This window comes from Triplophysa rosa, linkage group LG5 (assembly GCF_024868665.1).
Source record: "Triplophysa rosa linkage group LG5, Trosa_1v2, whole genome shotgun sequence".
Classification (NCBI taxonomy): Eukaryota; Metazoa; Chordata; class Actinopteri; order Cypriniformes; family Nemacheilidae; genus Triplophysa; species Triplophysa rosa.
In genome coordinates this window covers 2,237,989-2,265,211 of record NC_079894.1, presented here as the reverse complement: position 1 = coordinate 2,265,211, position 27,223 = coordinate 2,237,989, and the positions used below count along the sequence as shown (strand labels likewise).

The 27,223-nt window shown below is 40.3% G+C and overlaps 1 protein-coding gene across 8 annotated transcripts in view; it reads left to right on the top strand.

The window, feature by feature from the left end:
* The first annotated feature begins 378 nt into the window (after window positions 1-378).
* The window catches only part of tcf3a (transcription factor 3a), a 31,459-nt gene continuing 4,614 nt past the window's right edge, over window positions 379-27,223 (top strand). For 2 of the 8 annotated variants that reach the window (XM_057333035.1, XM_057333040.1), the window contains exons 1-18: window positions 379-939; window positions 4,496-4,605; window positions 5,035-5,098; window positions 16,758-16,828; window positions 18,646-18,712; window positions 19,347-19,381; window positions 19,481-19,568; window positions 21,739-21,797; window positions 22,632-22,710; window positions 23,755-23,846; window positions 24,233-24,377; window positions 24,457-24,518; window positions 24,693-24,771; window positions 24,875-24,951; window positions 25,036-25,218; window positions 25,298-25,400; window positions 25,487-25,619; window positions 25,718-25,774. In XM_057333035.1, coding sequence (XP_057189018.1) covers window positions 4,552-4,605; window positions 5,035-5,098; window positions 16,758-16,828; window positions 18,646-18,712; window positions 19,347-19,381; window positions 19,481-19,568; window positions 21,739-21,797; window positions 22,632-22,710; window positions 23,755-23,846; window positions 24,233-24,377; window positions 24,457-24,518; window positions 24,693-24,771; window positions 24,875-24,951; window positions 25,036-25,218; window positions 25,298-25,400; window positions 25,487-25,619; window positions 25,718-25,774 — 1,448 coding nt within the window. In that variant the 5' untranslated portion in view covers window positions 379-939; window positions 4,496-4,551. Of the gene's footprint in view, window positions 940-4,495; window positions 4,606-5,034; window positions 5,099-16,757; window positions 16,829-18,645; window positions 18,713-19,346; window positions 19,382-19,480; window positions 19,569-21,738; window positions 21,798-22,631; window positions 22,711-23,754; window positions 23,847-24,232; window positions 24,378-24,456; window positions 24,519-24,692; window positions 24,772-24,874; window positions 24,952-25,035; window positions 25,219-25,297; window positions 25,401-25,486; window positions 25,620-25,717; window positions 25,775-25,942; window positions 26,188-27,223 lie in introns of all 8 variants that reach the window. The other 6 variants (XM_057333039.1, XM_057333038.1, XM_057333034.1 and 3 more) reach the window with 5 other exon arrangements.

The following is a 27,223-nucleotide window of genomic DNA, read 5'->3' as shown; positions in this document are numbered from 1 at the left end:
AAAACCACTGAATTACCATGGTAGGCTGTCCCATAACATGGTAATGATGTGGCACGTGTAAAACAGCCTCTTTTAATTTTAATGTGCCTGAATGTTAACATTTTAGACTATTAAACTTTAATACGAATACATTTTGAACCAAAATATTCTAGTGCTTTTGAACAAAATTCGCTGTTTACGCGGTACGTGAAACAAATAATACACAGTATTCCATCGGCTTCCTGTTGCCATTCTTCTATACCCGGGGTAGGGTGTACAGGGAAGAGGGGTTTGGCTTTACTGTTAACGAGCGGTTTTATTGGTCCGCTTTTGTGTCAATCAAACAATCCCGCGACCCTATTGGCCAACGCTCTGGCTTTATCGCTCCATCTCGCACTTTTTCTCAGTCCATCTCTCTCCACTAGTGCGTCGTGTCATTCCGCGCGTCGGTCTAGTACTGAACAGTTATACGAGAAACCTTTTCGTGTCGTGTTTGAATGAGCGATACGGTCGATTTTTGTATTTGATATGCGAATTGCGTAGCGTTTACGGTTGATCTCGACGCGACGCCGTGAATGGAGCAGTCCTAGTTTTTTGGGCGTTTGAAATCGGACACCGCTGTAACGTCTCCCCTCAGCGCGGAGGGATACACCGTTGGGCTGACAATGTGGACGGTGCTAAAATGTCTACTCGGAAGATGAGATGTTACGTCGGTAGCGCTCAAAAGAATTAGAATATAAGTTTGTGCGGAGCAAGGGTTGAGCAGAGTCGCGTTGCAACAAGTCTTCTAACGCGAACCCGCTCGAGATTCCCGGGAAATAGGGCGCGTTTTTGCACCGTGGTTTTGCGGGACCCGTGACGCGGAGGGGGGAAATTTTGTCCCCCAACTTTTCTGTTTTTCCTCTCGGACTGAAGCGCGGCTCTGTCCCGTTGGATGCCGCGCGCTTGAAGCGACATACGGTAAATATTTACCACGTTTATCCGGTTATCAATCCGTGTAATTGTACGTGTGTTTTGAAACGATCGTGTGAGCTGTAATGAATAAACTTTTGTTGCGTTGTGAGTGTGTGTGAAGTGTTTTGTCTACAGGCTGTGTGTGTGTGTGTGTGTGTGTGTGTGTGTGTGAGTCCAGGGGAAACGGCTTCTTTGTTCAATACTGGCAACAATGTCAAGTTTAAAACTTACTTTGTAGCCCTTTTTGTTCATATGTTTATACTTCCAGTAGATGTTCAGTACTTCAAATGACGTCGAGTTGCTCTTTGATTGTTACATTAGCAGTTATTCGAGTACTTTGAAGTTTTTAATGTTCAGAAGCGCCGCATGAAAGTTTGCACTTGACTTAAACGGAATTTAAGTTTTAGTTGATTTTACATAATAAAAGTGCTGCCGTGTGTTATACTTGCATGTGTTTTGTTTGCTTTACAGCTCGTCCGGTGTAATGGCGTGTTTGTTAAACTTTAAATAACCAGAACTTTTGGCAATAACGGAACAGCTTCCTCTGTTGGCGTCTGTTGTCAATCCACACGGATGCGTCCACGTGCTGTTTATTTGCTGTTATTTCTCATATATTTTGTTTCTCCACGCACTCGTGTAGTTTAGAAACTTTTGCGTCGCGGCCCGTGTGTTCCTTTGTGTTGTGGAGTTCAGGGCCCTGTGTGTGTGTGTGTGTGGTCGCATTTTTCTGCTCTCTGGAAATTCACGCTTTTTCCTCTCGATAGGCTCGAGGTAAAGTGTAAAGTAAGCCTGGTCTATCTGTTCAGATGTGTTTGTTTGGGATATTGGGGGTAGATAAGAGATTTCCTGCACACGGATCGATCAGTGTTTCGTGAGGGAGGGAGGGAGGAGGAGGAGGGGGGGTCTTGGTCACTATCTATGAACGCGTGTTGAAGTTTTCACGTTGTTGATCGGTCTCGTTTTGTGATGTATTGATTTTGCGGATGTGTAAACTCGCACATACATGTTTACCTCTACAGTGTAAGGGGGTTGATGTGTTGTACCACGCTATTTATATTGTACTCCAGGGTAGATAATATAAATATTATAATGATATTAGCTTGGTGTCATATCCAAAGAAGCGGTGATATTACCGTGATATTACCGCAGAATGCCATGATATTTCTATGGTATTTTATGGAAACGCATTGGGATTGGGATGGTGGGCATAAATGGCACTATGATGTCGCAATATATTTGTTTTGACAATTGTGACGTTAATAATAATAACAGTGATTTTTGATATTGTGTACATGCTACACGTATGATGAAATTCAATATAGTTCAGTGTCAGAATCTGGTTGACACTTGCTGATGATGGTCACAAACTCTCTCTCCACCCTTGCATTTGTATTTTGAGTGCAATTCATTGACTGAACAAGAGCGAACACAAAATAAAGAAAACGAAAGATGAATTTGACTACTGAGAACATTGCTTTAAAATATATACCACTGTAATGTTGTTGTCGTGCCACAATAACCACGTATTAAAAATCCGATCTGATGTTATGACGGAGCTAAAACCAACAGCAATGTATTTACAAAAACTATGGGATTACAAAAAAAGTCCATAAAATGATGATATTATTATTTAAAGGGATCATATGGCGCGATTTCTGTGTCTTTGGTGTGTTATAAGTTTCCCACTTGTATTAGACACGTAAAACAAAAGATGCATTCTATCTAAAAGCGAATGCTCACCCACCACACCCCACTACTCTACGTAAGTTCGTGGTATGATTTGACTAAAGTTCAGTTTATGCTCGTGCGTAGGTCATACACCGTAGCCTACGCAGAGCCATGTACCCTACGCCGTAGCCTGATGTGCACCGCTCCAAAAATGTAACAACGGATCAACTCAACGTGGACCGCAAGCGCTGTGATTGGTCTGTTTGAACCCCTCCCACAGGTCCAAAAACTCTGCGATAGTCATGTTTACTCTAACGCATTTCCGAATGAATTATCCAAGTAAATTATTTGTGCTTCTGTATTAAACATCTCAAATCTGAAACAAAAGTGACTGTTTACTTGCTGCTATCACTGCTAATGCTTCTCAAACGAGCTGCTGCTTCTTCGGCTCTTGTCTTGCTTACACAAGCAACACGCGTGTGTGGACACTGACGCCTAGTGGTCACTGACGCCTAGTGGTCATTGCCTGTCGCCTGACAATGACATAGAAGTATAAATGAAAACCGACACGTAGCCTACGGCGTAGAGGCTACGGCGCACAAGTATAAACTTACCTTAAGACCACCCAAATGTATACTCAAGTAAGGTGGGCATACCTGTCAGTACAATTGCTTTGGAACCTGATGTTCCAAATATGGTCAGAGGCGTTACATTTCCATCACAAGCTTGCAGTATTCCACCAATCACCACGCACTGGTTAACTGGCCAATCATAGCACACCTCGCTTTTCAGAGCCATGAGCTTTGTTAAGAATCCGCGCGTTTCAGAGAGGCGGAGCAAAGAGGAGATACAAACATGCACGGTATGTGTAAAATACAGCGTTTTTGAACCTTAAATCATGTATACTCATTATTAAATTACATCCCAAACAAACAATAATATTTGTTTTAGCCGTGTCATATGACCCCTTTAAAATGTTATGCGTTATTCTGGACATGCAGGGTACATATTGTCGTTCTAGAATGTACTGGAGAATATTCATGTACCTGTTGATGAATTGAGGTGCTGATTATAATTCCAGCGAAGGTGTTGTAGAGACTAGAGAGACCGATGATGACGGAGATGTCTCGCTCTGCTTTGGTTCGTGTGAGACACTGATTCTGGATATGTGAGGAGTTCATGTCTGTGTGGAAACCGGTCCGGTGAACTGACGCATGTTCGTTCTGATGTAGAAATACATTAGAGAAACACACAAAGTTCTCTAAATAAGCATCTCGCCACAAGTTGATTTGAGGCGCTTGATCTGTTTTGCTGTGTGCAACAATCATTTTTCTGTTCCTGTTATATTTTAGGACAAATCTGTTGATAAATACTAAATAAAAAGCCAAATTTCAAACACTTTACATCAAAGTCACAGATCTTTCATGAGTTTAATCAGTTGATTGTTGCAGTAATTAATGTTGTTTGATAATGGGATGGTTTATATTTGGATCAGCATTCCATGATATGAAAACCATTTGTGTGTTCATTCCAGTAAACATCTAGTTCCCGTATTCTATGTGTGTTTAGCTGTAGGTGTCAAGGTGGGTTGTTGGGGCGTGAGACCCTGGACTGGAGACTCATTGGTGGTCTTCCTCTCTGGTTAACCACGGGCAGAGACTCTGATGTGGTGTGCGCTGGGAAAACCCAGATCTGTAATGTGGCAAAGTTCTTTCAAACGGAATCAGCGACGTGGTGTAAGGTGTTGTGCTATATTGTTACATAGGTAGAAGGACGTTGTAAGATAGCAAAATGGCACAGATATGTCACAGCCAAAATGTTTTGTCCATTTATGATTCTTTTTTTGATTTGAGGTTCATAAAAGATCTCACAGGACGCTTCTCTTTCCCTGCAGGATTACTATAAAGCCTGAGAGAACTCAGACAAAGGATATTGTTTGCGACGCACAGAATGACGACGGTGGGGACCGACATGGAACTGAACGACCTGCTGGATTTTAGTGTTGTAAGTGAGAGATGCAGTTGTGTGTGTCATGTACTGAAGGACGTGTGAAAGATGGAACGGATTTAGGATTCACGCGTAAACTCAGGTTGCCAGTCAGCATCCAGGACATCAACAAGATTCATTTAATTCATTGTTATACATGACATTTTTATATTCGTATAAATTGAGAGACGAAATGTTTGTCTTTTTGAAGAAAACAATTTCCTGTACGGCAAGAAAGGTCATTAAAAATGACGTGCAAATGGCAACCACTTGCGATACCTAAAATTTCCGTATGACCTTCTATGTACATCAATTTAACCTCACGTATTAAAAAAAGAGGTCATGGCGTTTGTCCGCTTGAGGTGTAAAGTGAAAATCTGATGTTTTCGAGAACCTGTAGTGAGTGTGTGTTTGCTGCAGAAGTGATCGTCTCTCTGATTCTTCTAGATGTTTCCTCATCCGGTGTCAAATGGGAAGACCAGAGGCCCGCCGTTACCCAACTCTCAGTTTGGTAAGTTCTTTTACATCACCATGCTTTTAAAACACTTTGAATAATAATCGCTTCAGCGAAGTGGCTAATTTGTATAATGTGATGTATGATTTTTAGAAAAAAAGATTTTCACGAGAATCAGCTGCCTTGTAGAGTAGTTAGGAATTGCCGTGAGATTGTTTTAGCTGTTTCATGTTCTCAGCTGTCGCCTTTCCATCATGGGGGATGATGGGAAATGATAGTTCTCCTCTCACCCCTGCAAACAATGTCAACAAACATCAAAACAAACAGCCACCCCCCTCTTGCTAGAACAACAATATCCCCAAATGCAGTCTCTCTCTCTCTTCCATCGACTGTACGCATCACCTGCTTTTCTCAGATAGTGTGTAAACGTTTGGCTGACTAGTTATTTAGTATTTTGTGTAGCAAAAAGACATTTGACTAACAGAGAATCTGAACAATAGAGATTTTATTTCAGAGGTTCTTTTACAGTTTCTGTGTATTGTGAGAACATGCTCCAAGTGTGAAGGGTTTTTGTCATTTTATTTCTTGAAATCACGACGTTGTTTATGTAGAGAAACTCTAGATGCGTGAATGTGAGGGATGAGGATTCTGTCTTCGGCTCTGAACATTAGGGAGGATATTTGCGTGATCGTTTGTCATGATTCTTTTCAGTGTTACTGGCCACTAAAGTTTCATTTTCTGAGTACCTGAAAGTGAGAATAAGATATTTATAACAGCAGAACTCTGGCCAAAAATATAGACAGTTTTGCATGAATAGGAAAGACAAATGTTCTGACAATTATGTGTCCTAAGATGGACTGGGGAATATCGCATGTTGCTACAAGTTAAATTGAATTCTTAATTGCAAATAAACAAAGAACCATTATGAAATATATTTAACAAAAATATTTTGTAACATAACTATAGCTGCGTCTGAATTCGTTCACTCCTTCACTTAGGGCTGTCACGATTATGACATTTGGCTGACGATTAATTGTCTAATAAATCATTGCGATTATGACGATTAATTGTCTGTTTTAGAGCTTTGACTTTTAATTCTCACACATTTTTATTCAGCTTTGAAACGACCATATTGTTCTGAATATAAAGACTATGTTCTTTTTCTTGGAAATACATGGGAAAAAATTGGGTCATCATATATTTAAGGTTTAGGCTTTTACCTGTCAATAATACAACCGCCAAATACTTGTAAATTAAGTATATTGATCAGGAGTGAATTGAAGCCTCCATTAAAATGCTATCAGTCATAGAAAAGCTTCTAATCTGTTTTTTTCTCACTTGCAAGACTACAATAAAAGTTTACTTCTATGTTAATGGGATTTTGGTAGACTGGTTTTCACAATGAAATAATATTAAATTGTACTGCAGGTTATTTTTATGGTATATGCTTTAGTTTTTTTTTTAAAGTGATTGTGTTGTGGTGGTACATTTTACAAGTATTACCATGCTTTAGTTACAATATATACAATAAAATATACAATATGCAGATGCACTACAGCTCCCCCTAGTGTCTTCTATAGAGATGTGCAATAATTGCGATGAGGTGAAACAATCGCGATGAGACGATTATTTAATAATCGTGACAGCCCTACCTTCACTATTCCTTAAACAGTCCACTATTTGGGATGTGGCGGGGATGAAATTTTCCCACCGGTTAATAGAGGTGTAAAAACACCGGTAGTACCGGTGACACCAAGGGTGGGGGGTTTGCTGTGGGGTGGTTGAAGATGCGGCCGTGACGCATTTTACTTTGTTTTGAATTAGCTGCAATTTGGGAACGGCAACTGCTTGAATTAATGGTGGGTTCAATATCTTTCTTAATAAGAACTCACAAAACTAAAAAAATAAAGGAATACGAAACGAGAAACGTTTGTTAAATAAATAAATAAGAAAAAAATATGAAACGAGAAACGTTTGTTAAATAAATAAGTAACGATAAGAAAGGAATACGAAACGAGAAACGTTTGTTAAATAAATAAGAAACGATAAGAAAGGAATACGAAACGAGAAACGTTTGTTAAATAAATAAATAAGAAACGATAAGAAAGGAATACGAAACGAGAAACGTTTGTTAAATAAATAAGAAACGATAAGAAAGGAATAAGAAACGAGAAACGTTTGTTAAATAAATAAATAAGAAACGATAAGAAAGGAATACGAAACGAGAAACGTTTGTTAAATAAATAAGAAACGATAAGAAAGGAATAAGAAACGAGAAACGTTTGTTAAATAAATAAATAAGAAACGATAAGAAAGGAATACGAAACGAGAAACGTTTGTTAAATAAATAAGAAACGATAAGAAAGGAATAAGAAACGAGAAACGTTTGTTAAATAAATAAATAAGAAACGATAAGAAAGGAATACGAAACGAGAAACGTTTGTTAAATAAATAAGAAACGATAAGAAAGGAATACGAAACGAGAAATGTTTGTTAAATAAATAAATAAGAAACGATAAGAAAGGAATACGAAACGAGAAACGTTTGTTAAATAAATAAGAAACGATAAGAAAGGAATAAGAAACGAGAAACGTTTGTTAAATAAATAAATAAGAAACGATAAGAAAGGAATACGAAACGAGAAACGTTTGTTAAATAAATAAGAAACGATAAGAAAGGAATAAGAAACGAGAAACGTTTGTTAAATAAATAAATAAGAAACGATAAGAAAGGAATACGAAACGAGAAACGTTTGTTAAATAAATAAGAAACGATAAGAAAGGAATAAGAAACGAGAAACGTTTGTTAAATAAATAAATAAGAAACGATAAGAAAGGAATACGAAACGAGAAACGTTTGTTAAATAAATAAGAAACGATAAGAAAGGAATAAGAAACGAGAAACGTTTGTTAAATAAATAAATAAGAAACGATAAGAAAGGAATACGAAACGAGAAACGTTTGTTAAATAAATAAGAAACGATAAGAAAGGAATAAGAAACGAGAAACGTTTGTTAAATAAATAAATAAGAAACGATAAGAAAGGAATACGAAACGAGAAACGTTTGTTAAATAAATAAGAAACGATAAGAAAGGAATACGAAACGAGAAACGTTTGTTAAATAAATAAGAAACGATAAGAAAGGAATACAAAACGAGAAACGTTTGTTAAATAAATAAATAAGAAACGATAAGAAAGGAATACGAAACGAGAAACGTTTGTTAAATAAATAAGAAACGATAAGAAAGGAATACGAAACGAGAAATGTTTGTTAAATAAATAAATAAGAAACGATAAGAAAGGAATACGAAACAAGAAAGGTTTGTTAAATAAATAAATAAGAAACGATAAGAAAGGAATACGTTAAATAAATAAGGAATACGAAACTAGAAAGGTTTGTTAAATAAATAAGAAACGATAAGAAAGGAATACGAAACAAGAAAGGCACTTTACTTTCGTTTTGTTGTTTGTTTATTTTATTAAAAGTTTGGTTTAGCGTTCGCCGGTTCCCGCCTCCTTACTTTGAACATTGTTACAGGGAGCCATTAGCAAAACAATCCCTTTTGCGTCACGCAACTTTACATAATTACCCATCATACATTGTGATACAGTCTGGTTCCTTGGTCCGTTGGGTCGGATGGCTTTCACACGTCTACCGAACCGCTCCAGAGTTCGTTTGCAATCGGGTCGAGACCACCTTGTTCAGGCGGTCTCGGAGCGATTGTTTTGGGGTGGATCCTAGCGCGATTGCCGTGTTCACATATGCCTAAACGAATCGAACCAAGAGAGAAAACGCACCAGGTTCCGAAACAAACCCTTATATGTAAAAACGCCCTAAGAAAGGAATACGAAACGAGAAACATTTGTTAAATAAGAAACGATAAGAAAGGAATACTCACGGTAGACAAGTGATGTAATCGGTTGGCAGGTGGACACCGTGTATCACTGCTGACACCGACTATCGCAACAAGCCTATCCACTATATGGGGAAGAAGTGAACGAAAATGAGTGAACGATTTGGGACACTGACTTAATATATCCTGCGTCTGACAGTACTGTCGCAGACATTCGTCATACCGCTCATATATACCTGTGTGGCTTTATACACTGTAAAAAATTATCCTGTAAAAAAACGGTAATCTACTGGCAGCTGTGGTTGCCAGCTTTATACTGTTAAATAACAGCGGGTTACTGTTATTTGAATTAACAGCATGATACTGTTTTATTAGATACAGCATACAACTGTTATTTAGCAGCCTGATACTGTTTTAAGAACAGCATACTAATGTTACTTAGCAGCATATAGCTGTTAACTCACATACTAGTCAACTTATTATAATTGTAATGCAATTATACCCTGCATTTTATATTTGTGGACAAAAAACAAATGAAGCCAACTTATTCTTTTTTCATCTTTTCTTTATTCCTATTCAACATCAGATTTTATATGCTTGTTACGTCATAAAATGGGCAAAAATACAAGCTATCATTATAATATTTAATGCACATACTATGGTGCAATAAAAAAGCACCCATAACGTATAAAAATACAAAAATGGCTTTCGTAAAGCAACTAAACAAAAACAAATAAGACCCAATAAGGCATTATAAATGCCTTAACATAAAATACAAATGTAGCTTCAAATCAATGTCACTAACCTAAAACGAAAAAAGTTAATAAAAAATCATTCAATTAAAAAACAAAAAGGTTTAAAGTGATAGTGATAGTTTGCAAAAAAAATCTGTCATCATTAGCTCACCCTCTGGTTATTTCAAACTTTTATGACTTTCTTTCTTCTGTAGAATACAAAAGAAGATATTTTGAAGAAAGTTGGTAACCGAACAGCGCCGATACCCAGTCACATCTATTGTATGGACAAAAAACCAATGCAAGTGAATGGGGGCCAGTTACCAACATTATTCAAAATGTCTTCCTGTGTGTTCTACAGAAAAAAAGAAAGTTATACAGGTTTACAATGACAAGAGGGTGAGTAAATGATGACAGAATTTTCATTTTTGGGTGAACTCTCACTTTAACAAACAAATGAAAACATGGTTTACAACATACAAGCCGATTAAACAACAGTTAAAAGGTAGGTTTCTTGAAGCATCTTGGAGACTTTGCCACAGGTCTTCTGGCTTTACTTTGTCTCAGTTTGTTCCTTTTCTTCATGTCATTTCAGACAGACTGGATGATGATGATGATGAGATCAGATCTCTATGTGGAGCACTGGCTGTTGTACAATTAATGGCAAAATGAATACTTTTAGTAAACTGATATTTCCTATTGACAGACTACAGCGAAAGATAGAAATAACTGACTTAAAACCATTTTTTAGCTGGTAAAAAAACTAGTGTTCTTATAATTTTGGCCACCTCTGTAAATGGAATCAGACTGCTTTTGGACCACAAAAAATCACCAGAGTCTTAAGCTAATGGTTTCACTTGTGTCCTTTTTAGAGTTTTAAGGTACCCTGCTTGTGTTGACGAAACAAACAGACATCCATTAAAATAAAATTAGAATTAGAACTATGGTCATACAAATCATATGAGTAATAAATATGTAATATTTGATTGAAGCATTCCTACACATTTGTTTATATAAGAACTAACAACCACAATTAATTTAAAGAAAAACTTACATTTTTTTGAAGATTAATTTCTTCTTGCTTCTCTGCAAAGTGAGCCATTAGACTTCCTCCTTGGAAAGAAATATATATTTTGGTCACATAGGTGGCAATCAAGCCAGCAGTGGTTTTGAAATTGACACATACACAGTAATCAGACAATAATTAGACAATAATTTTACTTATATAGGCCTTCCCAGTTACCAAAACATAAATATTGAATAAACTAACTGTTTAATGTATCTTACCATCAATGCAGGCACACGGAAAGCTTACCAGCATGTATTACAACAGCTTGACCGAATCTTTATAACTTAGCGGTATTTTTAGACATACTTGATAGCATCACTGATCTATAATAAATCAGTGGGTAACATACTATATTAAATGGATTTTAAGATAACATGAAAAATCAGGCGAATTTGCAGACAATATAAAATATTTCTCACCTACATGGACAGAAAACGCACATTAAAAGTGTAAATACACAAAAACAATAATTGATTTAGATCGTTCCCGATTCATCTTTTACACAGATATTAGTAAAACGTACAGGTTGGATTAAATTTAGGGTAATTTTTACCTTTTAGTCACGAGCATTTGAATCTCCTGTTTAAGCTAACGCTACCCAGTCACTGTTTCAGAAGTTTTCCGCTAACCAGCATATCTTAGTGTTGTTTTCAGAAATACTTTGCCTGATTAAAACAAGAAATGTTATTAAATAATAAAAACTTCACTGGATATTTAAGATCTAACATTTAATTTAAAGATATTACAACCATAGATAAAGGTGCAGACGTACCTCATGCTGAAATGGCGCAGATAGGAAAATATGGTATAATGCTGTTAAATAACAGTGACATACTGTGGTTGTTCGACCACTAACCTGAAGTGAACAAGTCTTCCCACAATGCACTGTATAAAACCGTAACATACTGCTATTAAATGAAAACAGCATTTTGCTGTTAAATTTCCATGTAAATTAACAGGAATTTTTTACAGTGTACATTGTAATGAAAAGAAGTTCATTTCCGCAATATTTGTCACGTTTATTGTAATTGTTTATAATAAAGAGAACAAAACAACTGTTTGTCACGTTCATTTACCATGACGTTTATTTACAACGTTAAATAAAATTATTTAATATTGTTAAAATAAAACACTACTGTTGATAACATTCGTTTAATTTGTTTATTTTTAAAAAGGTAGCAAAATAATAACTTTTAACAAGAACAAACACAAGTGTATAAACGTACGTTTGTGGCATTAAACGATCACTTTCCTCCAGGTGATTCTAATAAAGCAGTTGATTTGGCTGTCTCATGGGAAATAGTGAGTGAATGAGTGTACATCAGATGTACACTCCAAATCAGAGTGCATTGTGGGTAAAAAGGAGTGAATGAATGTAGGGAGTGAGTTATTCACTCAGAATTTGGACAGCACTACAAAATGGCGGACACCCAATATAGTGCACTATATAGGAGATGGGGGCGAATTCGGAGCTTAGTTCTGTTTTATGTTGTATAAATGTTCAACGCGTCGCCCAGCCCGAGCTGAAAACCAATATCATGCATAGGTTGTATTGAGATAAACGGAAGGAATTAAATGAAACCAGGTCATTATCTTTATTTGACAGAAGAGTTGAGTAACTACTGGATATGCCTTGTTGTAACAGAGAATATTAGACCATGAACGACATGCAGCAGTTCATTCAGTCTCATTTTGACTCGATTGACTCGTTCGTTCAGTGAAGGGCGTGTTCATTCAGCACATTCAACCAATGAAACGCTCTGACAGAGCTCACGCTCAAGCGCTATTGGCTCGTGTCTCTTTGAAGCTGCGCTGTCTTTGCTTGAGACAGTAATGAATGAGAAAAATCTTTCAAAAAGACATATTACATGAACTGCATTACATTTCTTCAATCATGCAGATCACATACTTGTTTTTTAGCGTCATTGGATCTTTTAATCTACAGCCGACTCACTTCATCGCTTCTCTGATCGGAACAGCGCTGGTTTCTTTTGGCTTTATGTTCATATCACGTTATGCAGCAGCTCACGTCAGCGGATAAACGAACATTGGCATTTAAACACGTTTGTGCTCCTTTGTAATGAGTTTCGGGCTGACTCGCCTGCAGTCACGCTTCAAGTTTACTGTGTTTTACCGGCGATTGTGAAGGAAAATATGACGCTTTGTAAACCACTTGGAGACACAGATTGTGTCTTGTGCTTCTCTCTCTAGCGCACATGTGAGATAAACACACGTGACGCGCTGGCACAGAGTAGGTAGCGTCATGACCGCTCAACGAATACAATTAAACATACAATAAAATATCCCCATCTCTCTTCGATGCTCATCATGACATTTTTGCATCGCCAAATATCGTAGTACGAAGTATCGTTACACCCCTAGTTGTGTTGTGTTTGTGCGTCTAGGACCCTCCATGACTCAAGTGTGACTTGTTCAGTTCCAGCGTTTGGCTTCACATAATTACAGCTCAGCTCTCTGGTGTGAATGTATGTGTCCTGACTCACTCCATGAGCTCACGACTCGCTCTCAGTGCCCTCCGGGCTGAACGGCTGCGTGTACCGCCTCTATTGTGCCGTGTAATTAACACGTCTGCACGGGCAGGTAGTGTGAAACGCAGGACAGAAGAAAAGAATCAAGTCACAAAGATTCATAACGAATCGTTTAGAAAGAAAAGTGTTATTTTAGGGACGCGCGTCTTCCTCAGTGTGAGGTTTTGATACGCGGTTTAAAGTTTAAAATGCTGATAAGCTCGGAGCGCTTCGTGAATTACAATAAATGCGCTCATAAATCTGAATCGCCTAGTTTACTAGCGTGCTGTTTTACATGATAGAAACGGTCCAGAACAACGTCTGAAAACGCCTTTTGTATCTTTTTCATTGTGCGTTTACATGGTTAATGCTATTTAAATGTGATTTATTGAATGCAGTGTTGCGTTGAATCGACTTGCCGTTTGAAATGATGGTTTCTTTAGGAACGAGATTTAAGAAGCATATAATTTGACTTGTAACTCATGCAAAATTTGCTTCTCACGATCTTAAAAACCTCTTGATTGAAAGGCTTAAGTCTTAAATGCTTAACCCAGATACACACTCTGCCTGCTTCATTTACACGACTTAAGCCGCAAAGTGTCCAGCACACATGAGAAGTCGTTGCTCAAGGGTGTTTTTGTTATTCCCGTGTTCCCATCACGGTCATTCATAGTTTTGATGACTTGAGATTAACAGTAAAGCGTGTGAAATGGTCATGATGCTAAAAAAATCCCTTTATTGTCACTCAACCATAGGCACAAGTGCAACAGTAGGTGAAAAACATGCTTATGAAGCGGAGGATATGAAGTCTGCACATGTAGATCAGCTGTAGATGCTTTTTATTGGGCCCGGTGAGCAAAGTTTTGTTTATTCAGGTGCAGAGGGGAATGTCTCCAAACTTCAGCCACTCGCTTTCAATGTGAGCAGATTTTTATGGCCGTCTGCAGAAGAACCAGATTGAATTTCTTCACTTTTCCGTCTTCTAATCATCTCTGTTAATTGGAGTGAATATTCATCGTGCTTATGAATATGGATCTCATCTATTTTTGAGGTTTTTTTCAAACCGTGTTGACTTATCATCACCCTCCCGTTGTTTCTTCGTGGTATTTCACAGTATTAGCCGTCTTTCGTTTCTCTCTCTCTCTGCCTCCCACCCGTCACGGATCTCTGTAAATACCCGTCTCACTTCCCCTATACCCGAAACACTCTTAAAGTCAACGTGATGCCAAAACAACCAAAAAAACGGGAAGGCTTTCATTACAAACGTCAACTTTTCTGAAACAACTTTGCTTTTTAGCTTTTTATGTTTTCCTCCACCTGGTTCCATTCTGTTTATACAGTCACACTTTTCACAAGTTTAAAGTTCGTCGAATTACATTCATTAGTTTGGAGTATATTTCAATCAATGTAATAAAAATGTATACAATGAATGAAATCCTCCCTGTTAACTAGTCCATCATGTTGGTGCAGTGCATTCTGGGATTGCATCTTTCAGTGATGGAAACGTGAGATTCTCTCTTTGGTTTTGGCCAAAATTGGGCATCTTAAAAGACAGTAAAATATTGTAGGTTGACCCTTGACATCTCTGCATAAAACCAAAATGTTAATGAAATTGAAAGGTTTAAATACATTTAAGAGGCCGTTCATTTGAGTTTTATACATGTGCACATGTGTTTCGTTCTAATTTATTTAAAGTACAATAAAAGTATAGTAACCATGTTTTTCATTGGCCTTTGTATCACCATAGTTTTCATAGGAATATTATAATTCAACTATGGTTACTTTAGTGAGATAATGGTTCAGCTGTGGTTGCTGTGGTTTAACTACAATGAAAACCATGTTTTCATAAGAGATGAGCGTTGTACTAGCAAAGTACACATGGCGCTTTTCACCACTACATAATACTGCACGGTACGGCGCGGTTCAGCTCACTTTTGGGGGGTTTTCACTGTGTAAATAGGTTCCAACCGTAACGATACCAAAATGTGACGTGTTTACACCCAGATCTCTGATTGGGCAGAGATAATCATTACCAGCGTCATTGGATCTTCAACACAAGAATACGCATTTTAATACGTAATATTGGCATTTCGTTAAATGCTTCGTGACAGTAATATAGAGATTGAGACCCTTAACGCAATGCTAAATGCTACATTAGCTTATCCTCTTGCGCCGTCGAGCAAACCAAACGATCAAAGTCTGCTCTTTGCTTTCAGAGTTCTGAAACTCTTTTATTTTTAGCAGTATTTTGTTTTGCTGCCATCTGCCATCGATATGCTCCATTACTCCTGTGTTGCGCGTTTGTTTGTGTTGCGTTTACGATGATGCTACGGCAGTAGTGGTGGCGCCACTATGACGTTAAGTTTATAATCCCACCCACTATGAAGCGGTACCAAACTGCAGTGGAAAAGCAAACTGAGCCGAAGTGAAATGAGCTGTACCGAGCCGAGTCGTACTAAACCTGACGGTACCATGCATTGGAAAAGCACCAATAGCCTTGAGCTAGACGTGATTATTAAGAACCACGCTCCGTCGTATAGCACGTATTAAATATAGACGACTTGTCCGTTTGGGGTCAGGAGCATCAGTGATCTTAAAATGCTTTGTCGACGGTTTACAGGTTTTAAACCGAATCTTTAAATAGATGTGAGCTGTCGGATTGTTCATCGTCTCCAGGAAGTCCTGCTATTGTTGAACGTGTAGAATAATAAACGTCTCGGTAAGCTCTAGAGTCTCAGCGAGTGCTTGAATAATTCTTTCCTGTTTTGCAGGTTCTGCTCCGTCAGTGGTGTGTGTTGTTCCACAGCGTGTGCTGTGTTGTCCCGTGTCGCTTTATTGAATTTGCTGACACAGGCCCGTGACCCCCGCCCGTAGATCGCGGTTGTCACGGCAATGGCTCCAGAGTCATAATTCACTCGTCCGCTCTACTTCTGTTCCGCTCGATCGCCGTCGCTGTCATCTCGCCCCCCCATCCCCCCTTTTAATTAGACAACAAAACAAAAAATATGAATATTCATAAGCGGAGGCCTCATTAATATGCACAATTATGCAAATTAGTGCACAATTAAGCCGCATCTCTCCAGAGATGTGTGCGAGCGTTAAGGCGCGGACGGGGAGGGGTGGATGAGGTTTCAGGACATTTCTGCACCATCAATCTTTAAAATGTTTCCCTTCTGTGCATCTCCAGCACATCAAGCTTCATGTGTCGCTAGATTTTGAGATTTAGTGCCACACCGAAGTGCTTTTTCAACGATGTTTACTGCACCTTGGTGGATTCGAAACCTCTGAGGTTTGTTTGACGGGTCGTCTGGAGTCAGCTCGCAAAAAACAAATCCAAAAACTGTGAAAGAATCTGACCTGTACATTTATGAACGTGAGCTTGATTATTTCACGTGCACATTTCGTGCTCTGATGTCATCACAGTAGATCATCCTCGTTCAGTTAAAACAACAGGGTTTATTGAACGCGTAGACTGTTGTTGGAGTAGATGACACGTGATGTTCATGCGTTTAAATCTTTTTACTCTTTCAGGATTGGATGAAAGAAACGGCCCAGGCTCCTGGGGCTCGGGAGAATCCAACAGTCCCTCCTACAACATACGAGTAAGAACACACACACTCGCCCATGCATCCACGCATCGGTACACAACACAGACATACCCTGAATGAAATGCAGATATCAGCAAAGATCCGTTTTTAGATGATCATCTTATATCTGTGCTGATATTGTTGCAATGATTTACACCCGATCATGTGACTGTGGACGCTCCATCCATCATCCCTGCTCAAGCTTTGCTGTAAAAGAACACATACCATATTTACAAATAAAAATCATGTGTAATGTTTTATACGTCAGAAGTGTTAGTAGCTTCTGATTGGCAAATCTTCACATACAGTGTAAATGTGGCGCTTTGTGTTATTGAGCTTATGGTTGTGATGTCATATCCATGAAGTCCTTTTAGCAGATTCTGTGTTATGATTTGGCTCTCCCACCTTAGTTCCAAAAGGACATGGACTTAACCATGCCATTTGTCCAGGCACGCATGTTGTTTGATGCGTGCCAAGAAACTGGCACGTATCATATGTACGGCCTGCGTGTCGATGTGTGTTCGTGTGAGATTTACTGATCTTCAATTGATCTCTCACCTGTCACCATTTTATTTGATTTATCTAGCGCTTTTCACAGATTTCATTTTCGCAAAGCAGCTTTACATGCATCATAATTAAAAAAGGGAAAAATTAAAGAGTATATGGTATTAAGATACGTGGTGTTGTTGCAAGTTTTTCTCTATGCAATGTACATTGATGAAACTTAACTGCAATAAATGCTATGCTGTATTGTCAGAGACTGTCAATAATTCAATTGAAGTATATTTAATTTAGGTGTATTATCATTTAAATATTGTTATCAGGACCAGGAACCTGAAATTACAACATACCGGAACCATATGTAATAATACTTCGTTCTGCATGTTTTGGTATGTTAACACTAAACGCAAGTCGTTTATGGATTAATCGGCAGTCTCACAGTGAGTAAGCCAGTGGCAACGGTGGCAAGGAACCCAAACTCCACTATAGATGTATATGTGTGTAAGACCTTGGGAGAGGCCAGACTCAGCCGGGAGAGCCAGTTCTCCTCTGGCATCTTAAAACGGCACTACTGAGAGCAGGGTTTGTACGGGTGCTGGAAATCCTGAAAAATGAAATCCTGTTTGATTTTTAATGCAGTGTTTTCAAGGTTTTAAAAATGCTTGGATTTGGGACAAAGGGCTTGAAACGTCTTGAAATTAGCATGTGACAATAGTTCACTTTTTGGATAAAATAGCTGAAAAGTGCGTTTGCCGTTCGCATTAAAAACATTCTGCTCGAGCCTCGCTTGCCGTAATTCTGCGCACGTGGCGGCCGGTTACATATGCAAAACCCTCTAAAAGCAACCTGTGTCAAAAATGATATTGTTGTTCCGTTGGGAATGTCAAAACATCACAAGTATTTATACTGGAAAAGCATGAAAACACACATTGAAAGTACTTGAAAAGTGCTGGAATTGGACTTTGTAAAAGGTGTACGAACGCTGTGAGAGAATAATTACTGTAAACCGTAAGATTCAACGGGAATATTTAGCTGGGCTGGTAAGTGAAATGAGAAAAGTTTGGATCTAGTTTGGATAGAAAAAAAGAGATATTTAGGTCTGTCCAATACTATTCTGGTTCTGGATGGCACTAGGTTGTGGCTGATTAAATGCGAGACTCATCACTGGTCATGTGATCACAGTACAGCCATTTTACAGGCTTGAATAAAAAAACTGAACCTAAAACAGACTTTCTAGTAGTTTCTCCTGACCCAACACTGTTTTACCTGAACCTTCAGTATGTTTTCCAGGTGTTCATGTGTGTTACATCGCTTGTGTTTGTGTGCGATAGGCGTATGGAGATCATTATCCTGACGATGGCCTGACATCTTCTCCGTTGTACAATTTGGGCCTTGACGGTAAGTTAACAGCGCGGTTTACTCTTCAGCGCTTGTCTTTGAAAAAAGAAATCCACAACACGCCAGGTTTTAATCTCGCATGACATGCATCACGTTTGTTTTACATCTTTTGAAGATATGTTTGATATGAAATTTGTACTCTCGTTTTGATATTTTTGGAGATCTAGCGACATGAGAATATCTGCTGGTTGATGCGTGTTTGTTGTGTCGTGGTTTGTTCTCGGCCAGCCCTAATCTGACCCCATTATCAGCCTGTGAAGTTTAACCACGCACGGGGCACAGACCCCATGAATTATCCCGCTGTCCTGAGCAGGTTTAGGTCAAGCAGGGATTCCTGTCACGGAAGAGGGGGGTTAATCCATGTCGCCCGGCCCCTCCCACAGGTTTAAAGCAGGGTGACCCCCAGACATCCAGAAACGAACAGAACGGGGGCTTAATTACCACACAGGCATTTATTATGAGACAAGTTGTTTGTGTCTGGTCTTTAACCTATAAACCACCCAGCACACCTCACCTGAGCGCTCCTAGATGTTTACATGACGTTTATTCCCATCCCACCCTCATTTTACACATATTTTGGTTAGTTTATGCTATTTCAAATGCGTGTCATTGATGTGACTGATGTGTGTTACAGGTAAATCTGAGCGAGGTTACCCGTTTGGCACGCAGGTATGGTTTACACTCACGCTGTTATTAAGTCTGTGACTATTTCGGGGTTTTATCCTCTTGTCTGGTGTCTGATCTCCGTCCTGTCATGTATTCTTTTAGTCACAGCTCCTGGCAGGTGATATGGTGTCTGGTTCAGATGTGTACAGCTCTCATAACAACCGCAGGAGGTTGCCGGACTCCAACATAGGTGAGATGAGCTGAGGATGATGTCTGTCGGTTTGATACGCGTTGCCTTGTTTTGAGTCGGTCCATGCCTTGTGCCGCCAAAGACGATGCTTACGCAGGGGTTTTCCTGCATAGAGAAATTGGAGGCGGCCGCCTCCGTCAAATGTCGTGCTGCCTCAGGCTCTCGCCAAAATTATATTGCGAGTCTTCACAAGAAATGCTGCGTGCATTTAACAGACTGTCATTTGTAACTGCAGTTGCGACATTACGCCACAGTGGAGGCGCTGTTTCGTTATCAGCACACTGAGGCGCTAAAAAGAGATGCAGAACAAGAGCCGCCTGTGTTTCATGGCTGTTTGTTTTGCATCCAAGCACGTTTAATTTCTTTAAATTTCTTAAATGAACATGACGTACATCATTGTAATGTCTTTAGCTGTGCAGTTGGATCGTTGAATCAGCGTATACTGTACACAGCGAGTTCTCCAGTATGAACGCACATTGTGTTCAGAACGACTCGCACACGAATGACTCATTTGAACCGATTCATTTAAACTATTGAACTTTTCAGTCACTAGTGAATATAAGAGATCCTTGAATCATTTAAAGTGAACCACAGAGAATGCAAGATGTGAACGAGCTTTTCTCATTTAGAAAGACTGGTTAATTCAGTTGGCTATTGTGGGCTGAAAAGTTAGTTGAAATAATAAAAAAGCTTTATTTGATTAAAAAAACATTTCTGTTTGGTTGAGTAAATGTTATGTTTTATATAATAATTGTCATTTTTATCTAATTTTATTAGAACTTTTAATATGTCAAACTCAAAGTCACTGGTTAATCCACTTAAAGGTACGGTAGGCCTACATGTGTGTGTACAAGATCAGGATGGCATCACCTCCGCCTCATTTTGAGCCAGGAAAAACCCTGTTACAAACAGATTTTATAAGACTAGACATTCACACGTTTGTCCACTTCGTAAACGGTGAAGAAAAGAATTGAACGACTGAAGATCACATGATCTGAATGTAGAAGCACATAAAGCGTATTCTGACCACGGTACACATCATGTCCATTGTCTGTTCGGTGTATGACTTCAGATTTAGAGTACGTTTACACCATAAAAAATGGAAAAGACACACGACAGCGTTATCAAAACCCTCTGCAGTTACACGGATCTGGGAAAACGAGTAAAAACGATGTATAATGCATGCCAGGCCAGTGGATGGTGCTGCTGCGCTATAAAGAAACCCTATGTGCTTGCGCACATCCCCATACACTGTTTTTATCTAAAAGTGCTTTTAATACACTTTGTTGGCGTGTATGTGTGTTTCGAGTATAAATACTATGTCTCCGCTGGTTGTAGTGGTGCGGTAAATCAAATTTTTGCTGGAGAAATGATAATAAGTATGTCACGCGGCACAAACATGCTGCATGGACGGGGCCATTATTGTTTGGGGAATACTCGCGCACACCTTGAGACTGAATGCGCAATACGCATGCGTATAACGTCATTGTTTTCGGCAAACGCCGCATTCAGACTTCACACGGAAACGATAATGCCGTCGGTTTCAAAAACTTGCACTTCTGAGACCCGTTTTCAAAAGTTTGCGTTGTCAGTCCCCCAAAACACTGTCTTCGTGTAAACGAACAGCCAGAACGCAAATGAAGTTTTCAATTTTTAGTTTAAAACGGTCTTGTGGAAACGGCCTCTTAAACTGATAATAATGCACCTTGATTATTGTGTAAATAGCAATAGAGAAAATGTATTTACTAAGCTATAACCGACCTTATACACCCCATCATACCGGCCTGTCCGATGTGTGATGCGGTCGGATCAGTATTCATTTGTTGTATTTTAAATGTGAAATAACCTGATAAAGGCACGTGACAGACCTGATTTGCCCTGATTTTAGAATCAAAGTTCTCATGTGTTTGAAACAGAGAATTGAATACACAGGTGTGTGGCTTTTAATTTCGTAATCATTTAAAAACATTTTGTAGTTTTTGTATTGACTACACCATAATTGAATCGGATTGAGAATGTAATTGAATGGTGATTCTTGCGAATCTGAATCAAATGGAATCGGGACATCTATACACAATCACACTTGTGTTGGTCTTCTCTCATCGTTCATGCTAACCGCTGAAAGGCTTTGACGTCTGCGCTAAAGTCTAAATGATGTTTCTCGTTTCAGATGCACCGCCAAAAAAGATCCGTAAGGTTCCTCCTGGCCTGCCGTCATCGGTGTCATCGGTGAGTGTCGATGCACAGATATGTGCAGATATTCTCTCTTCCTTCTAGGGTCGCATTTGTTGTTTATGCAGTCGTGCATTCATGCATGCGTGCATTCAAAACACCCCTCCCCCCTCACACACGCACACTGTTGGCTTAACCTGCACATCTCTGTACGGCCCAAGTGCTCATCCTCTTATACCTCAGAGGTCTTGAGCCGTTGCCGTGGGCAACAGTGTCTGGTCAGCTTGCCTTGTCGTCTTCCTGTGTGTGAACCGGTTTCTGTAATCTAGAGTGAAATGTAGGCTGGTGGCTGTGCCATATACATACTGCCGTTTCACATAATGAAGACGTATGGCGGCGTTTGTGCCGCAGGCTATGGATTATTCCTCACATCAGAATGTATGAATTTAACCTAATGAGCAATAGCACGGGTTACAAAACACACCTGCTTTGAAGGAGGTACCCGAATGTCATTGGCGGTGACCCCTTTTTTCATCCTCACATCGAGGCACTGCCTTTTGCACGATGCTCACATTTTTCACAACATCTAAAAATGCCGTCGCTCCCGTCGTGGATCTCTTCATCTCTGTCTTCGTCTGTTTCTCTTTTTGCTTAAAAATTTTCCTCTGGCCGTCTCCGCGCGTCTCCAGCTGTCTGTGGTGTTGGCTGATCTCCAGGAACGGGCAGATGGCTTTGTAATTGGGAATGAATCTCTGCGTGTTTATTTTCTCCGTCTCTCCACCATCTTAACTCATGAGTCTCGCTGGAGATCCTCGCCTTTTGTGACATCGAAAGTGTTTGAGTTTGTCATGTTTGGTTAGATGTGTTCAGGTCTTTATTTGTTTTGCCCAGCAGGTGTATCAGGGTGCCACAAGTGATGACTACAACCCCGGATCCAAACCGGGAAACCTCTACCCCTTTTACATGCAGGGTGTGTATGTGCCGATTAAACTGCTCACACACACACACACACACACACATCTATGCTGTTCCAGAGAACATGCTTGAATCTCTTGATATTTGACAGATACATTGATTAATGCAGGACGCAGATTATTAAGAGATCTTTGTTGTCCCGTGTGTTGTACGTCATGGCTTTATCCAGCGATGGTGTTAGGGCTGCAACTAACGATTATTTTGATAATCGATTAGTTCGCCGATTATTCTTTCGATTAATCGGGTAAAAGGTTGAATTGCATCTTTTGCTTTATAATAACCAAATCAGAGATGGGAAAAGTATACACAACTGAACTAATCTGCTTTCTCCCAAAATGTTGTGGAGTTGATTCAGGTGTGTCATATTAGGAGCCGACAATAGTCTCCCAAATGTGGGAGGGAGGGGGCGGTTGGCCAAGGAAATAATTTTTTTGGTGACATTAAGAGCGAGATATTTGTCATTCAAATGTAGTGAAGTACAGTAAAAAGTGTCCTGAAAAAATAATACAGATACTCAAAAAGTGTACTTAAGTACTCAAGTAAATGTACTTCGTTACTTCCCACCTTTGAACCAAACAAAACCCCAAATCAGGGTATTTAGCCTATTATGTACTTTGCAAAGTGCAAATGCCACAAATTGGGTTTTACACATATAATCTTACATTTTGTCATTTTAAAACACCTCTCCCCTTTAAACTTTAAAAAAGAGATGCATGCAAAACACGGAGAGACGCGTTTGACTTTAAAATCGCGCAACTTGTGCCGCACGGAGAGACGCATGCACGGAGAGCACGTCTCTTAAAAACAGCGCAGCTCGGGCTGCACGGAGAGACATGTCTTCGGTCATTTTAAAAGGGAAGAAGACGTGCTTGATTTATAACTGCGCAGCTCGCAAGTGACGTCACAGACCAACTAATCGATAAGGAAATTTGTTGACACCTATTTTCATTATCGATTATTATCGTTTTTATCGATTAGTTGTTGCAGCCCTAGATGGTGTTATTGTTTTGTGGATTCTCACGGTGTCTTGTGTTAACAGATGGGATTCCAGAACACTGGGGACAATCTGGATATTCACCTGTTATGAATCCTCCTCACATCGCTCAGCCGGCCCCGTTCATGAACACACAGGTGAGAGAATCACATCTGCGATGCACACTTCAGATCAGTTTGTTAGAGCTTTTCTCCGAAGTTATCAAAGCATTGGAATCATGCATTTCCAACTTCTAAGTTTCCTCCTAACAGTGCACCAGTTTTTTAATGTCATGACCCGTTTGAAGGACCGGCAGTTTTGTGTGATTGAATTGGTGAAAAAACAGCCCCTGATGACATCGCCATGCTATTTTTCCTGTTTGATGAGCTTCATGTGGAAAAGCACTTCTGTGATGTTGAGTCAGGGCTGTTTGAGCGCTTGAGCAGATGTGGAGAAGTAACCGAAGTGTGTAGTGAGGTTAAATGTGTGTGTGTGTGTGTGTGTGTGTGTGTGTGTGTGTGTGTGTGTGTGTGTGTGTGTGCAGAAGCGCCAGCCACTGCCCTTGTCCCCTCAGAACTACCCTCTACATGGGAGCGACGTCAACATACCCGCGAGCTTCCACACCGCTTCTGCTGGATACGGAGTTCCCAACCACACACCGCCCATAAACGGAACAGAGAGCATCATGGGTAAGACTTTCCACCCTGACTCGACCACAGACCTGTGACCTGCTGCCGGTTTAAATGCCAGTTTCTCTCTTTATCGTAGCAGCGAGCAGGGCTGGAAACGCGGTGAGCTCGGGCGCCGAGATCGGAAAAGCGCTGGCCTCGGTGAGACGTTTCATGACTGATGTCAAGTAGAATTTAAGTGATGCACCATTGGATGAGATTTTATGCGTTCGTGTTATCAATACATGACATTTTTCCTTTTAGATATGGTTATGATTTTTTTTTCCATTGTATAGCGTGAATCCTTCTGAAATCTTTATCTTGATGTCCGTTTAGATATATTCCTCGGACAATAACGGAGGCAGCTTCCCGTCCACTCCATCCCCTCCTGTTGGTTCTCCTTCAAATGTTGCCGGTGAGTTTTCTCTCTGTGAACGGCTCTGTGGCGCCATCTGTTGCGTGAGAGCGTCAGGACACGTTTAAGCATCGTTGACGTCTCTGTGTGTTCGTGTCCGCAGCCTCAGCATCTCAGTGGTCCAAAGGTTCATCTCAAGCAGCTCCATCGCCTGGTTTTGAGCCGGGACTGCAAACATCAGTACGCGCATCACCACATCAGACTTTATAAAACAACGAGTGTGTGTCACCGCTGCACGCTTTCACTGGTTTCTCCTGTTTGTAGAGTAAGATGGACGACCGTCTGGGTGAAGCGCTGCATGTGTTGAGGAATCACGCGGTCGGTGCAGAGGGGCTGGTTGCGGATCTGCAGAGTTTGAGCGCTTCCGTCTCCGGTCATCCGGGCGCGGCGGCGGCTCTGGGCTCCATTAGTCAAGCTTTCGGGCTCGTCAATCGACTGCAGGGCCTGGTGAGTTTTACCTCAACCGACATGTGCGTGCATTCTTGTGTTTGGATTTCAGCGTTGATGATGCTCGACTCCCTTCCAGATGGCAAACCACAGCGACGACTCTACAGGTTTACCTGCTCTTCTGCAGGGACTTCACGGCAATCACCAGGCTCCGCCCACATCCCAATCCGACAGCTTCACTGGTCAGTGCTGCTCTTTCTGTGAGATTTGTGGAGGGATTTTATCCTCAAATACATGGTGAGCGAATGGTTTCTGTGTGCCGCTTCAGGTCTTTCGGGCGGTCTCTCTCGCTCCTCTCACGCCTCCAGCTCTGATGTGAAGAACGAAGACAACGAAGATGATGAGAACGTGTCTATCGGTGATAAATCGGAGAAAGATGGAAAGAGTCGCACGAGATCAAGGTACCTGCCCTCTCGTAATGTTTCTTAAATTGGTTGGGAAAAATGACCTTGCTTGACCTTTTGAGCTGTGAAACTGAATGTCGAGTTGTTTTTAACAGACAGTCATCACTCGTGGCAGTGATTGAAAACCTGGAGAAGCATCTCGTGCTTTTAAAGTATGTAAAGTATGTCACATATCTGCTGTCGACAGATGCGTTTGTTAAAAACACCTTTGTATAAATTGTACTAACTCGGAGAGAGAAACGCACAGCTCGGCACCGCACGTATTCTTCTCTGCATTGGTTGTTTTGCTGTAACCCCCTGTGTTCCTCTGTCCCGTCAAGTCAAGACGACGAGGACGATGAGGACGATGAGGATTTGCCGGTGGAGGTGAAGGCGGAGCGGGAGAAAGAGCGGCGCGTGGCCAATAACGCGCGCGAGCGTTTGCGCGTGCGCGACATCAACGAGGCCTTCAAAGAGTTGGGCCGCATGTGTCAGCTGCACCTGAGCAATGAGAAACCGCAGACCAAACTTCTCATCCTGCATCAGGCCGTTAACGTTATTCTCAACCTGGAGCAGCAAGTGAGAGGTCAGTGTGTGGGGCTGACCTCAGATCAGTGAGCGGACAGCGGGGAGATCTGGCTGTGGTTCAAGGGGAGCGGAGGCCGCGGCATGTTCCGGGTTCAATATAATCGACAGATGAAGCACGTTACTGTGAGCGTCAAACACGAGTGTGCGTTTCGCTTTTGCTCATGTTTGTTGTATTGAACCTGCAACATTCCGTTTATCATGCTTTTGTAAGCTAGAGAGATGGAGTCCTCCGACCTCCCCGCGCTCCACACGGGTGCCTGTTTAGGGTGATTGTGGGACTGTCGTGGTTCGCTGGTTCTGCATGTTTCTGTCGCTCGTTTCTCCTGTGTTTCTGCTTTACATTCATCTCACCTGCTTGTGAACAGACACGGGTCGAAGCTGGCTGTGATGTTAACGGACACTAGTGTTATGACAACTGGCACAAAAAACCCCAATCAAAAATCTAAACGATTAGTAATTTATAGGGATGCACCGATGGGATTTTTTGGGCGCTGATACCGATTGAAAAAAAAAAACAATTATCATGCGATACCGATATTGGTCAATTGCATAGTACTTTGCAATACTAGCTAGTTTTTCTGCATTCAATTCATTTGACTGAACGTGAATTGGATCCATTTAAGGATTTTAAGAGAGGCACAACTTCAGATAAAAGGTGTTCCAATGTTTCTTTTATTAGCAACATTAACATTGAACATTTCTTTAATAACCTTAAATAAAGGCCGTGCTGTTGCTATTGAGTTAGTTTGCTCATTGGATTATTTAGGCATGCTATTAATAAACCACCATTTCTTGCTATTGCCGATATGCCAATGAATCCACTATTACGTTTTTGCCCCCTATCTTAAACCAAATGCTCTTAAATGTTGATATGGCAAGATCCGTGTCTGTAATGCTTCACGTAAACCTGCTGACTTTACTGTACCATACCGTAACCCGCTTTCATCTTCTCGTGACGCTTTTGTCTTTTCCGTCTTGGTGTTTTGCATCTCTTCATCCTCATCAGCAGCGTGACCGCATGTGTGTAACTCTCC